We start from the raw sequence: 14,326 nt of genomic DNA, 5'->3' as shown, positions 1-14,326 counted from the left end.
AGTACAAAAAACAGTGTAAAAAGGAAGACAAGTTTAAATATTGTTGTGTATGAAAGGGATGAAAATAATACAAGGATGAGAATAAGTAAAATGATAGGCTGGAACATCTGGGAAAGTAAATACAAAGACAAAAAGAACAGTCAATTAATGGAATAGCAAGTCCAAAGTTTCAACAAAATAAATAGTGAATCAGACTATGCTTGTGGAGGGACCAAGTGCCCATCTCCCATTTACTTCAGTAGGAGTTCTGCATGGTTATGCCCTGAAATGTCCAATTGTTAAATGTTAATTGTTGTTACTTGTTTAGAGAAAATACTAATTAGTTTGCTTTAAATTTGTGTAAGTCCATGCAGTGCTCTGCCTTTAAGCTAATGGGAGCTCTACAAGCTCAGAGCTATTGCTAGATCAGAAAGTGAGCATGCTAAATGCCGTCTCTGTTTGATTTCATGCAATACATGTATAGTAATTGATTAGCTTTAAACTCACTGCGTCTGTGACTTTCTGATACAAGGAAACAAAAGACTAATTAGTCAGCATAGGAATAAGAATAGCTTTCAGCTTCACCTGGCAACTACTTTGACTGTAAACTAGCAAGACAGCACAAAATAAATTAACACAGCAAGAGACTTACAAAACATTGGGTAATTCCATGAGCAATAACAAGATATGCCAACTATAGGACTGCATGATAAGATAAGAGTTGGTAATTTTCATTTTTCATGGCAAAAGATCTTGAGTCAGCAAGGAATTTGCTCCCCAAAACCTCTCTGAGACAGTTCTGCACAAAAATGAACCACAAAAAAGATTCTTGTCACTGCTGCATGCAAGCAGTGACCCATAGGCCTTCAACAAGATGCAATCAGTTACAGCAATTCCAGTATTCACACTACTGTGTGGCTCTCACTCCATAAAGTAGATTCACATGATTTCTTTTTATCCGTGGTTTGCCATATTCTCTATAATTTCTGAAATTTATTGATTCTTCCTGTTTAAAATCAATAAAAATTTCCTTTTATCCATTTAACAGGAAACCAACCACTAAGAAAACAACCATGTTCCTTCGTGTGCCAGAAATACCGTCTGTGCTGCCTTTAGTGGCAATGAAGGCACAACTCTGTCAAAATGCAGTTGCAAAGCCAGAAAGGAGTAAAATCTTCTACCTCCTAGCACATAATTTTAATTTCCAGGAGACCAGACTTATTCACTGTTCACAAACAATTCTATTGGTAGAACATGTTTTTATATGGCCAAATAGGGATTTTAAGTAATTTGAGAAATAGTGATTGTGGTCCACTGCCTAGAGTAAAGAATTTTCACGTGCCATAAATTGAATTTGAGGCTTAATTTGCTTGGCAGAGCCTTTTTACCTGTAGGCCGTAATAAGTAAAAGTCTACCTGACTCACTGACAAAGGTTCATCTGCACTTCGATCGTCCGAAGACTTTGGAACTTCGAGTCTGTCAATGAAAGCCTGGAGCTCTTTCCTGAAGGCCTTCATCTGCGCATTGATGCGGTAAAGAAGCTCATGCTCACGTATTCTGCTGCCATCGTCTTCCTCATCCATGAGTCCAAAGAGATCACCATTAGCTACATAAATTCGTGCCTCTGTTATGATGGTGCTCGTGTCAGAAATTAGGCGATCTATTGTCTTGCCCAGCCGCTCAGCTTCAGAGCGAATGTCCTTCATCTGCTGCCTGTCAGTGAAGCTTTTCTGCCACCCAGATGGTGTTGGATAAAAAGACCTTGTGGGTGTCAGGCATCGAATGTTGCGCACCTCTTCAGAGTCACTTTCCCCACCTATGGGGCCTTCCCTTTTGCGGTGAGGAGGGCGGGAATCATCATCGCTCTCCTTTTTTCCTGCATCACTTTCCGCATCACTGTCTCTGGGACTGCCACGGATCCCAAGATGAGAGGCCAAGTCATAGCGCTGCATGTTGGACATTAAGACTCTGTTCTCATACTGGAGTTGCATGACTTTGCCACTCAGCTCGTTGATCTGCATTCGTGCAGCTTTTAGCTCCTCCTGTAATGCTTCTGTCTTGGCATTGTCATGGTGCCTAGAGCTCTCATGGGCCCCAGACTTGTACTTGTATTTGTTCAGCTCAGCTGTTATGCGCTTGTTTTGTTCTTCCAAATCAGCTACATTTCTCCTCAGCAATTCTGTTTCATCTTCTACTAGCTGCAAATGCTGTCGCAATTCTGACAGGGATTCACTCTGCTCTCCCAGGAGTGGGTTAGTGGTCCCTGAGAAATCATCTCCTCTTAAATCATCAAGCTCCGCTTTCAGTCCTCTATTTTCTACTTCTAGTTCCACTATTTTCCTCCCAAGAATGTTAGCTTCCTCCTCCACAAGTCTCAATCGAAGCTTGAGTTCAGCTTCTCTTGTGGTAGGTGGCCCACCTGCTTCACCTTTTGGCAAGGGACTGTCCAAATCCCCATAAAATGATCTGTATTTTTGCAGCTCATGTTCAAATCTGTCTTTCTCTTTATCTATTTTAGCCATTTTCTTCCTCATCAAGGCTGCTTCTTCTTTGACAAACTGTAGCTGGCATTTCAGGTCTTCATTGTCCTCCTTAGGAAAAAAAAAATAGTATTTGAAGAAACTTGATGTCAAACAGGAGACCTCCAGTGGATAGTCTTAACTTACAAGATTAACAATCACAGGCATATGGCTTTATACACTATGAGATTTTTCTGCAATCATTCTTTCACTGATCAATAAATTAAAAAGAGGGAAGTAAGGACTTACACATAAAAGAGGAGAAAAGAATATTTTACTTGTGACTAAAATATGCACAGAAAATACATAGTGAGGGGTGGAGAGGAGGGTTTGTAAAAAACCCTAATATTTTCTAGGCTTGCAACATAGACTTTACAGTGTTCAAAAATCCTTAAGTCAGCACACAAAGAGCCTATAAACTTGTTTCACTGGTGCTGCCATTTACATTTTCTAAAATATCAGGTAGATGAAAGCTGAAGGGTTCTTTCACAGTACCAACAGTTTGTTTAGGTGGTCCTTGAGATTAGTGGTGTCTGACTGCAAATCTGGGGTAAGACCTCTCCATTTCACAGCATATAGGAAAACAAAGGGCAAAGCAAAAAGCAAGCCAAGCGCACATCTACAAATCATGTACCCCATTTCAATAGTATCCTTGAAGCCTGCGCATAAGAATCCAGGCTACAGTTATTGCAACATACCTCTGTTGGTGTCTGCTGTGACTTTTTTTCTGATTTTGGAAGGTCTTTGCTCCCTCTCCTTTTCAGTGATTGCTGCAATTACAACAAAAGGAGATGCACTGAATATTTCACTAAAGAGGTATATAATTCATGTATCGTTCATTTCAAAATATAGCAAGATGCAACTATAAAGGAATTAATTTCTTCCAATTTTTGAGATACCAAATACAGAGGGGAGACACAGCTGCCCAAAAATGACACAGCAATGGCATACAAGTAAAGCTTTGGTTTAATCAATCTGTTACCTTTTTTGTTCAACACATTTTAAGACTAACCCATTATGAATGCTTAACACATGACAAGAATGGTAAGAAAGCAGGTATCCCAAGTAGTAACTTACAGACGGGAAAGCTGAGACAAGCAGTGAAACCCAGCTTGCCCATTTGGCATTAACCTTAGTTAGGCTAAGGCACTTAAAAATGCCTTAGCCTTAGCCTACTTTGTGGTAGTAAAGCTACATAAAAGTATCTCTGAGATTTGTCAGCTGACATCAGAGTACACCTACAAACACACCTTTCTCCATGTCCTAGTATAGTCACAGCTCCATAAGTGTACACTGCAGATAAACTCACACATAGGTCTGGTCGCTGTTTGTTTTGTTTTCAGAAGTTATTTAAGGAAATACAATTTAAAGTCCTGGCGAGAGAGCATGTTAGCTCAAGAACACAAACACACATAATGCACCACCATACGAGCAAGATTCTTTGGTGTCCTCTATTCTGCTATGTAGCCCAAGTGAGTAGAAAAGAAATGCCTGCTTTTGAAACAGGATGCATTGGAATTGAAACCTGCTAGTGTATCCAGCAAAAATCTTGTAATTGCTGACAGCAGAAAGGTTGTTAGTGGGAAAACGGCAGCAGTGGAAAACAACTACCACTATCCCACTGGCAGCACTCAATACAGATCATCGAGAAAACAGCAGGAGAGAGGAAAGGAAATTAGAGAATATGTTAATACATAACACTCCACTTGCAGCTGTTCCCAGTTTTTATGTTCCCCAGGTTAACTGTAGGCCCCCAGGCAGGACAGTGATAAAACCAACACCATCTCCCTCTGAGACTATTCTCTGGTAAAAGGACCCTTCGTGCCTTTGAGAAACATGCATTTCCCTGCACCAGCTAGGGGAGAATCCAGCTCCATCTAAAAGCCACTCAGTTCCATAGAGTGGGAAATAAAATATGTTCATAATCCTCAAGAAACAGAGTACAGTGGGCAGGTTTGCTGTACATAACAATCCTGTGCAGTATTTGTCTGCTGGTACCAATCATTCTCTTTTTTCTGCAGATCAACCCCAGTAAAAAATCCTATGTTCATAGACTGCTCACTCGAAAGGAAAAGTTAACGCCATAGAAGCGACTCACGTATAAATCTGAGCAACCACAAGAGATGATTTTTCATGAGGTTTTTTGCTCAAATTTGTTATAGAATTAAGCAATTAAATATTACCTCAGATTCAGAGTCAGAACTAAAATTCAATGATGTGTCCACCAAGAATTAGAATTGAAATTCTTATGTCTCTTCCAGAAACATTGAATGCTCTCAGCAGACCAAATAATAAAATCAATCACAGATCACAGCTGGATAGCTGGATAGCTGTGAACCACAGGTTTCTAAGGTAATTCCGAAAAGACATGAAAATAGTTAAACTAACTTATTCTTCCTTCTAAATATAAATCCAACAACTCTGGATCCAGTCTACAAACTGGTTCTTTTCCTGGGTCACCCATCAGTTATCCTATTATTGAAATAGCAAATATGCTTTGGAGGAGTTTTTTGTTGTTTTTCTTTCTGAATTGGCAAATTTATAAAGCCTTAAACTTTCAAAGGAGCAGGTTTCTCCTCTGTATTACCATTAATTATACCACTATATATTTCCACTTCGAAAAACCCCTCTAAATCAGTTAGCACCACAAATTTCTCCATGCTCCAGATTCTTGCCAATACCACTGACTGATAAAACAAATAAGGGATAGTTAAACTAGATTTCTGCTTGATTATATAAATGCCTTCTATTCACCCTGCTGAGCTCAGCATCTCTCTAGAAATAATGAAGTTCTGAAATGCTGAGCTGAAACTTCTTGTGTACCCTACAACGTTTCAGAAGATAAAAGAAACAAGAAAAAGTACTTTTCTAGGTGTGACATGGAAAAATTCAACTTGTTTTTCTCCTTTCTCTCTATATTTTTTGTGTTCCTTTTAGTAGCCAGGATAGCAATGTTTTAATTACAACAGTAGTTGTGGCTATGTAATGACTAGGTAGCACTTTCTATTCTGCTCTACTTGAATTACAAAAAATCATCCACAGAGCTTGTATTATTCACCAATGAAATGACAGTGCTTAGCAACAAAATTTTGTAGAAGAAACCAATGAAGAACACACACAATTCAACTAGGAGGATGATTGGGGTAAGTGGATTAGGCCCAGCTGGAATTGGTATGATTTCTTTACTTATGAAAAACACCATGAGACAATTTCTGATCACTAGAGGTTAAGATCTCACACATTTCAGCTGATAAACGATATCTGCAAAATCAGTGTCCCACAACATCGTGCCAGAGCACAGAGGCAATGCTCCTACCAAATAAAGAATGCCACATATCAAGAAGTATATCTTGCTATATATAAATACTACATTTTTGAGAGTTTCTTCCAGAGGTGTATTTCACAATTTACAGTGGCTACTCTTTCTATCACTTCTCTCAAGCCTTGCACTACTGCACTCTTCCAATCCAGTTCTCAACATGGAAAAATTTATTGCTGCTAACAAAAAGAAATCCATCACGGGAAAATAGAAAAAGGAAAACATATGGCAAAGCCAAAAAATAGCAACTCAGATTTCTCCAAGCAGATCTTCATATTACCCCTGCAACTGGACACTGCTAAAATTGCGTGTTGTTTGTTTTGACACACTAACAAAAGTTAGACTGGGTGAGTGATTCAGCCACCTTCATATATAAAATTTGTTTATTTAAAAGCATTCATGTTAGATCACCTCTAAATATAATTCACCACTTGCTATATTTTTCCCATGACACAGTGTACCACAAAATCTACTGTAGTGCCACTAAAAGCCACCTCTACTGTTTTCTCAACTGTAGCAAAAAACTGATCCCTCATATTCTAGAACTGTTTTTTTGAAAGTTTGTTGTGAAGGACAGTTTGGAGGCTCAGATAATTTTGCTTCCATATAATTTAAAAAATCATATTCAGTTCACTCTAATGATTATGAGTTAAAAAAATGACAACAGTAAAGCAAGAAACGTGAGACTCCTTTTGCACTATCAGATCTGTAAAGCTTACCAGACAGTGCTATGGTGTTAATAACCTTGAACCAAGAATTATATGCAAAAAAATGCATATAATACTGTTTCTACTCCACAAAAGAGTTTGGCAAAATAAACATTTGAAGAAAAGTACAAAGATCAGTGTTTACAGAGCCATAGTCTTGCAGAATTTACCACCTAAGGAGTCTTTCTGCTGTGCCTTTTGCAGTCGGACGCGTCTATCTTGTGTTGGCCTTTTTAGTCACCAGCGCGCTTGTAACAAACGTGGGTAGAGCCCTTCCCAAATCTTCGTTCACGAAGCCCAGCCGTGATGATGACAATGAGGAGTTTGCTAAACTGCTCAAGTATTAACGAAACATTTGAACAGTACTGGGGATTATAAAACCAGTAACTGTGGCATGCATCATTATATTGTATAATCTGTGCTTACCTCTGCTTACCTCTTTACCTGTGAGGTAAAACTGGGTGTCACCTGACTATTCTAGCATTCACTGTAGCCAGCACACATGGGGCTGCATGTGTGTTCTGATAATGCTGAGAAGTGTCCACAGCCTAGATAAGACTGCAAATAATATTTGTATTAGATGCATACCAGATCACACACAACGGGCAATTCAGTTGTGATGTTCAGCAGCATCAAATCCCCAGTGACCTTCATTGGAGTTTATCCAATGTCTTGCTGGAGATGCTAAGCACTTCTCAAGACCAGATGGCATAATCCTTCTCTTGCCAGCCCTAAATTGCAAGCCAAATGTGCAGTCCAAACATCACCTGCCATGCTCAGTGTTTCTCAGGTGTAAAAAGACCTGAAATCTACTCTGAGAGTAAGACAATGCAGAAATAATTGCATCATGCTCCTCCGAGTAAGAAAGCTATAAAATGAACTCAAATTCTTCCTACCTGATTCTAAGCTGCAGTAAATATATCAGCAATTAATAAAGAAGTCTTAAGCAAAACATACCAATATTTTTCAAGATTCTCAGATTTGATTATTTCAAGCCTGATCTAGGGGTATTATCTAAAAATTACTGTAGGAAAGCACAGGAGGAACTCCTGACGCATCAAAGGATTTATGCATGCACATGGGTCCCATAACAGCCCTTATCCCTTCTCACAGAGCAGGCTAAGGCAAAGGGTGTGCAGCTCCTTGAATCTCCACTGCTACCACTGAACCTTCTCATCTGCACAAAACTGTACTGTACTCAATTATGGTTTAGCTGCCTCCCAACTGTGACACATCTGCAGAGTTTTCAAATATCAAAGTAAACCTACCACCATCTTTACAGTCTTGAAAAGTTGATGAATACTGAACAACTTTTGGGCTGCACAAACTTGGCTCTGTCTGATACAGGGTGACAAGGACCAGGGAAATTAAAATTTGCCCTAAGCCTCTCCCTGTATTTTCCCTTCAATCAGTATGGCTGGGTAACTCATGGAGCTGAATGAACTCTGACACAAGATATATTTTCAAGTGTTCTGCCACTAGCTCTAATGTAGTAAAAACTAAATGGACACTATCCATTTTGGCAAATTGAAAATGCCTATTCTCCTAAAAAAAAAAATAATTGTTTTTAAAATGTCTCCCTTATACTGCAACTCTTATCAGTGCAGTTTGCCAGCAACCAACTCAAGATACTGGCCTTGTCTGTCACTGGCACAAGTGCATAGAATAATACAACACTTTATTCCTCCCACCACTCTTCAAGAGCAAGAGGAGTCTTATTTCTGTGTTCTACTTCCTTGCAAAATTAAGGCACAAATGAAAAAGCAAAAGATAATTGAAATACAAAGATGCACATCCTCCCTGTCCATGAAGCAAATACTAAGCATATCCCCACCAGCTCTAGCAATACTCTCTTCATGTTAAAACTGGTGTATTTGAAAACACTGCTGAGGAAAAATACAAAATGAAAGCAATCTTTATTACTTCAATACAGGGAGAAAAATAGTTCTCATGCAGTCTTTTGCATGACTTCATATTGTAGAAGAGAAAAGAGGAGCTGCCCTCCAATATTTGTATTATTTCATTTGTATTTATTTAGGAGTTATTTCAGTTATCATTTTCAGATCCATTATTCATTTGCCAATTAAAAGAGAAAAAAATAAAAGGGAAAAAGATACACAACATTTGCACTTTATCTAGAGAAACCTTTTGCAATTTGAACAAAAACCACATTGCCAGAGCATATAATGGTAACTCTGTGGTATAATTAGGTAAAAGCATTCTTTGCAGTGCATAAATGAAGCAGCATATTTATGCTTTGATTACATTTGCTTCTGTCTTTTCCTTATTTGAAAAAAATCCTGAGCAATGGAAGATGAAAGATGCCTTTTCAAAGCTCTCACTATGGTCTGGTCAAATATCTCGCCAAACTCTGATACTTTGCTTCCTCTGACTACACATTCCTTCATCCACCAGGATATCATGAAATAGCGAAAGCAATTTATCTGAGGAGGAAGAGGTCTCCTGCCATTTGACCCTTTAAAAAGATGGAAGAGCTAGATATGCTTAGTTCCCCAGTGCTATCCAACTAGGCCTCATTGCGGATGGAGAAATCACAGTCGTCTTACACTTGGCTCCCTAAACCTGAAATGCAAAAGAAAATCTCAGAATACCATGAATATTTTGGAATGCAAGTGCAGGAATAAGGTATTTTATTCACAGTGATGCCAGTTAAACCTCTTCCTAGGGCTTCCTAAGTTTGTGTTTATTTGTCAACACAGCTATTTGTTTTGAGAGAAGAGAGTCAGTCTTTTTGCCAGGGTTTGCACAACACCTAGTCCAATGTACTGCCCCAGTCTTTATCTGAGACTGCCAGCATGACAGACAGCCTGTCAACATAGTTCAAACCATCACCACATAACAATAGCAATAATCACAGGCACAAACATGGATATGGCAATTATGAATTAAATACATATGAGATTTTGTCAAATGTAAAGAGTTTTCATTCTCACACCTAGTATCACATGTAGAGCTTTCCAGTCTTCTTAGAGTAATATCCCAGAAGAGGTTGCAAACAGATTTTCATGAGAACAGGAAAGTGCAAGCAACCAGACTAAGTTCATTGTCTTGGTTACAAAAATGCATATCTATAACCAAAGTGTAATTACTATACCCAAAAAACCCCAAAGTGTAGTTACTATACCCAAAAAAAAAGGTTCATCTGAAAATGAGAAGTAATGAGAAGGAAAATAAGTATGATTCTGCATACAATGTGCACCTCTACACTGCTTGCTGGAAATGTATACAGAAGCCAGTTTGCAAAGTTGTGGGCTGATCAAACATGTACATTTGTGTTTATGCTCATTTCATACTAAAGATTTGTATGAAATGCACAGACAGCCCTCACAGTCCCTCACCTGGATTCACAGGGTAGGATGGCATCAAGCACACATATCTGTGTGTGTTTGTAGGCACACAGCAGAGAAAGGGGCTTTGAAGCTTGCCCTATGAGACTGTACACCTCTGACAATACCTCCAGTTATGGGGACATCTCACAAAAAATCGGATTTTAGAGTTCATTTGAAAGGATGCTAAAATTTAAGATGAATTCAGGTAGAAAAAAATCTCAAATCAGCACTTAGTCTAGAAGCCTGAGCAGTGAGCAGAAGATTTTATATTAACAAGAGAAAGAATTACAGCTGTTGTGTCAGCAATCATCACTCTGTTCTCTGGCTATAAGGAGGGGTCTTCTATTACACTTGGTCTCTTCGTTTGCTTGTATTTTCTTGGGAAAGTTGTATTCTAAAGCTAGCTTTTTGTAAATTGACTGAAAAATATTTTCCTCAATATAACATATGGGGAAGTTTCAAAGGTGTTTGGGAACTCAGATTATTGAAAACAGAGGATCAGTCTCTGCAGTACTCTGAAGTTATGCCAGCGTGATCCTACCATAAATTAAATCTACATTTTGAGCAGCTCATGTAAAGAACATAGAATCATAGAATCAGCTGGGTTGGAAGGGACCTCAGAGATCATCAAGTCCAACCCTTGATCCACTACCGCTGCAGTTACTAGGCCATGGCACTAAGTGCCACATCCAATCTCTTTAAAAATCTCCAGGGACGGAGAACTACTTCCCTGGGCAGCCCATTCCAATGTCTAACCACACTCTCTGTAAAGAAATTCTTTCTAATATCTAACCTAAACCTCCCCTGGCACAACTTGATACCATGCCCTCTTGTCTTGCTGATAGTTGCCTGGGAAAAGAGACCAACCCCCACCTGGCTACAACCTCCTTTCAGGTAGTTGTATAGAGTATGCTCTAGAAAAAAAAAACTTCGGAGGCTAGAAGTTAAAATGGAAGGAAGATGTTTTAGGAGTTTGGACATCCCCATATCTACTTTTCTCTGGTACCACTCTGATCTCACATAAGCCTGCGTTCAATACTTTTCCTGGTATTTCAACAATGCAAAGATGGAAATGAGGGAAGGAGAATATTGTAGCACTGGTTGGAGCAGCTTCACTGACTTCAAGAGGCTCATAAGACCTATGACTTGTGATCCATGTCTCGTCCTTATAAATGATAACACTTCTCCTGATCAGGTTCTTAAGGGAAAAGCTTATTCCCAGCAAGGGAGGGGACTGTGGCTCTTAAGCTGACTTAAAACCTTAATGCAGAGGTTGATTTAAGACTATTATTTAAAGGTTCTCTTTGCTAGGAATGTGATAATCTCATTCTGAAAAGAAGCTTGACAGTCATCAGCTCATTATAAATATTTGATCACTGGGATGCATTTTTAACTAGCTACCATGAACAAATATCTGACTCTTCAGAATTTATCATAAATGTCAGTGAACCAGCAAATCATCTGCCACAGCAACCCTAATGGGGTTATGCAAGAATCAAATCTTCATCCTACACTAATTAACATTTTTTTGCCGCTACCTGGAAAAAAGACACATAAAATAATATTGGATTAAGGCTGTAGATAGGGTAAAGACTGGAGAAACATTAAATATTGAAAAGGACAGTCACTGGTATAAACCTTGGAGCAATCAAATATCTGTTTTAATATGTGTAAATATGAAATACACATGTAAGAACAAGGAGTAACAACTATGCTAAGACAACAGGAGAAGAGTTTAGAGAATAGAGAAGACCTCTTGAAAAGCCACATCTCTGAAAAAAACTACAGGGTCATAGACAGCAATCAGCTGAAATAATATCAAGGTGTAATTTTGTGACCAAAAGGTTTAATGCAGGCTGTAGATGTCAAAACTGAGGTTCACTGTGCAATAATTAGAAATGGATATGCCTCTCCGCAGAATCAAACCAGTCTCAGACAAGTGGAATGATTCACTTCAAAGTAGTGCCCACCTTCCTCCTTTGAGGGAGGTCAAATTCCCTACTTAGGTTAAATACTTAATTTTTAAATGGCTAAATGATATCAACTCTAGGCATGAAGATTTAAAAAAACCAAACCAAAAACCAAACAAATAAAAAAAAAAACAAAACAAAAAAACCCCCAAACCAAACAAAAAACCACAACAAAACAAAACAAAACCACAAACAAACAAACAAACAAACACCAAAGCATTGATTCTGTACTTTTGAATTTATCGGAATAGTAAGAAAATATTTCCTGACTGGTAACTAGCAAATTCAGTTGAGAAGGGAGGTGCAAATTTTTACCTGCTCCTGAGACAGTTTAGGCAGAGCTGTGGTAGACTATTCTCAGCTATCAATTTTTAATACAGACAAGAACCCTTTTATGAAATGTAGGCATCAGTCTGAACAAATTTAATTGGGGTATTTTATGACCCATGTTATTCAGAAGACCTGACTAGTTGATCATATAATACAGTTCTGGCCTCACAATTTCTGAAGACATGAAGCCCAACCAAAATTTGGAAACTCAGCAACAATATTCCTAGAAGCACACCACAAAGAAAATGAAGCTCCTAGAAGCACATCACAAGGAAAGTAAACCTTTAAGAGTATCTATGTGTACCAGCAAGGCAATGTTCCAGTTCAAAACTACTTCTGAGGCCCTGTTACTGGTGCTTCTAATTAATCATTTAATCAAAGATCTAAAATGGTAGCATCTGTAAATTTAAAATAATTCAGCCAAGCCTGTAATATAACAGGCTCTTGGTAATCAGGCCAGTTGGATGTCATCATCAGTCATGCTTTGCAGGGATGTGGAAGCCTCTCATCACACACAACACTGATGGCAAATACCTTCTAAGTGCAGCTACTCGTCTGTGATGTAAGCAAAGGGCTTCATTGTTATCCTAACGTGGATTTATTTCTAAACTAGCCAAAGTAAATTAACACAATCATGCAACCAGGATGAGACAGAGCAAAACAGGCTTAACACCCAGAGGTCCCATTCTACACATCTCAATATATGCAGTTGTTAATACTAGCAGTGGATAGGGAAAAATCACATAATATATCAAAACATCTCAGCAAAAACAAACACTTTGGAAAAGCATACCTGCACATCTAAAAGGTTAATCCACTGCTCTTTACTTCAAAATAAGAAACGCAGTGCTTGGAATGCTTAGCTATGGAGCATTACCAAAATCTGAATCTGCTTAAATGCCAGGAGGTTGCATTTCTTTATATCATGAACACTGCAGTACGAGAAAAAAACCCAAAACGTCAAAAACCAGGTGTTCTTGTTCTTGGTTAGTATTGATTCCACGTGATTTCAAAGACCCACTGGGCTGATGCCAGAACCCAGCACACCCTATAGCTGGGCCTTCTCCCTGTCAAGTGATATACACTATAGAATATGGCTATAAATGTGTGCAAATGAGAGGGTCTAAAATATGAAGGAGTCTAAAAGAAGAGGGTCAAACATTCCACTTTGCTCTCCAAAGTGTCACATACTTCCAGGGCAGTTCAGAGGTAATGCACAACTAGCACACTGGTGGTTGTAGAATCAGCTGGCTGCCTTGAATAATCACACACAGTCTCTACTCCTGTCCAGCCCAGCACAGAAGCCATTTGTTGGGCAGTATTCCCCTCCCCTGTACTGCGTACAATACATTCTTTGTTACGTTTTGTTCTTCATACATCAATCCCCTTACTGCATGTGAGGTATCTGCCTGAAGGAAGGTTTAGTACTCTGCCCACAGACACACACATGTACAGATATATGGCACAGAACACAGGTAGATGCACAAACCACTGTGCCTATCAGTGCCTTAGAGAAAATGCCCTGCTTGATAGCATGTAGCTGCCTCTGACTTCCTGTTAACTCCTGTGTTTTGTCTGAGAAGAAGGTCAGCTTGGAAAAACCCTGGATTCTCCTGCTTGACAGAAGTAACCCACAAACCATTTCCTTTCTCCCTTTCCAGAATTGGCATTTTCATATGCTCTGCTGTAAAATGGGAAATCAGATTCTGCTTGTTGTTAACAAGTACACATCACAGAGCTGATAAAAAGCACAGAGCCATTGAGGCTGAAAAATCTAGTCCAGTCCCCCTGCTCAGTGCAGAGATAAGCAGGCTTCTCAGGGCTTGTCCTGTATAGTCCTGAATTTCTCCACGGATGGAGTCTCCTCTTCTATAGGCCGTGTTTGACCACATTCATTAAAAAGTTTGTCCTTGTCTTGTCACTGAACACCACTGAAAAGTGTCCAAGTCCTTCTTTGTACCCTACTACCAGGCATTTCATAGAATCATATATCTAGGGCCTCCCCAGACACCCTGCCCACAGGCCCTGGAGCCACATTTCAGCTCAGCCCAGGAGGCTCCAGATCCTGTTTGAGCTATGTGAGATGCAGTGAATGTGAGTCTGTGTCTTTAGCTCGCCACAGTTGTTCCTGTTGCCAGCCACAGACTCTGT

The 14,326-nt window shown here is 39.2% G+C and overlaps 1 protein-coding gene across 1 annotated transcript in view; it reads right to left on the bottom strand.

Moving 5' to 3' along the window:
* Positions 1–21: 21 nt before the first annotated feature.
* Positions 22–14,326, bottom strand: part of SOGA3 (SOGA family member 3) — a 33,936-nt gene continuing 19,631 nt past the window's right edge. Inside the window, exons 6-9 of the mRNA XM_027751216.2 lie at positions 3,198–3,269; positions 1,396–2,571; positions 632–778; positions 22–107 (exon numbers count right to left, since the gene is read on the bottom strand). Of these exons, the coding sequence (XP_027607017.1) occupies positions 674–778; positions 1,396–2,571; positions 3,198–3,269 (1,353 nt within the window). The 3' untranslated portion in view covers positions 22–107; positions 632–673. The remainder of the gene's footprint in view (positions 108–631; positions 779–1,395; positions 2,572–3,197; positions 3,270–14,326) is intronic.

This window comes from Pipra filicauda, unplaced genomic scaffold (assembly GCF_003945595.2).
Source record: "Pipra filicauda isolate LSUMZ 115617 unplaced genomic scaffold, ASM394559v2 scaffold23_size5868930_pilon, whole genome shotgun sequence".
Classification (NCBI taxonomy): Eukaryota; Metazoa; Chordata; class Aves; order Passeriformes; family Pipridae; genus Pipra; species Pipra filicauda.
The sequence above is the reverse complement of the archived record's forward strand: the minus strand, read 5'-3'. Positions and strand labels throughout refer to the sequence as shown.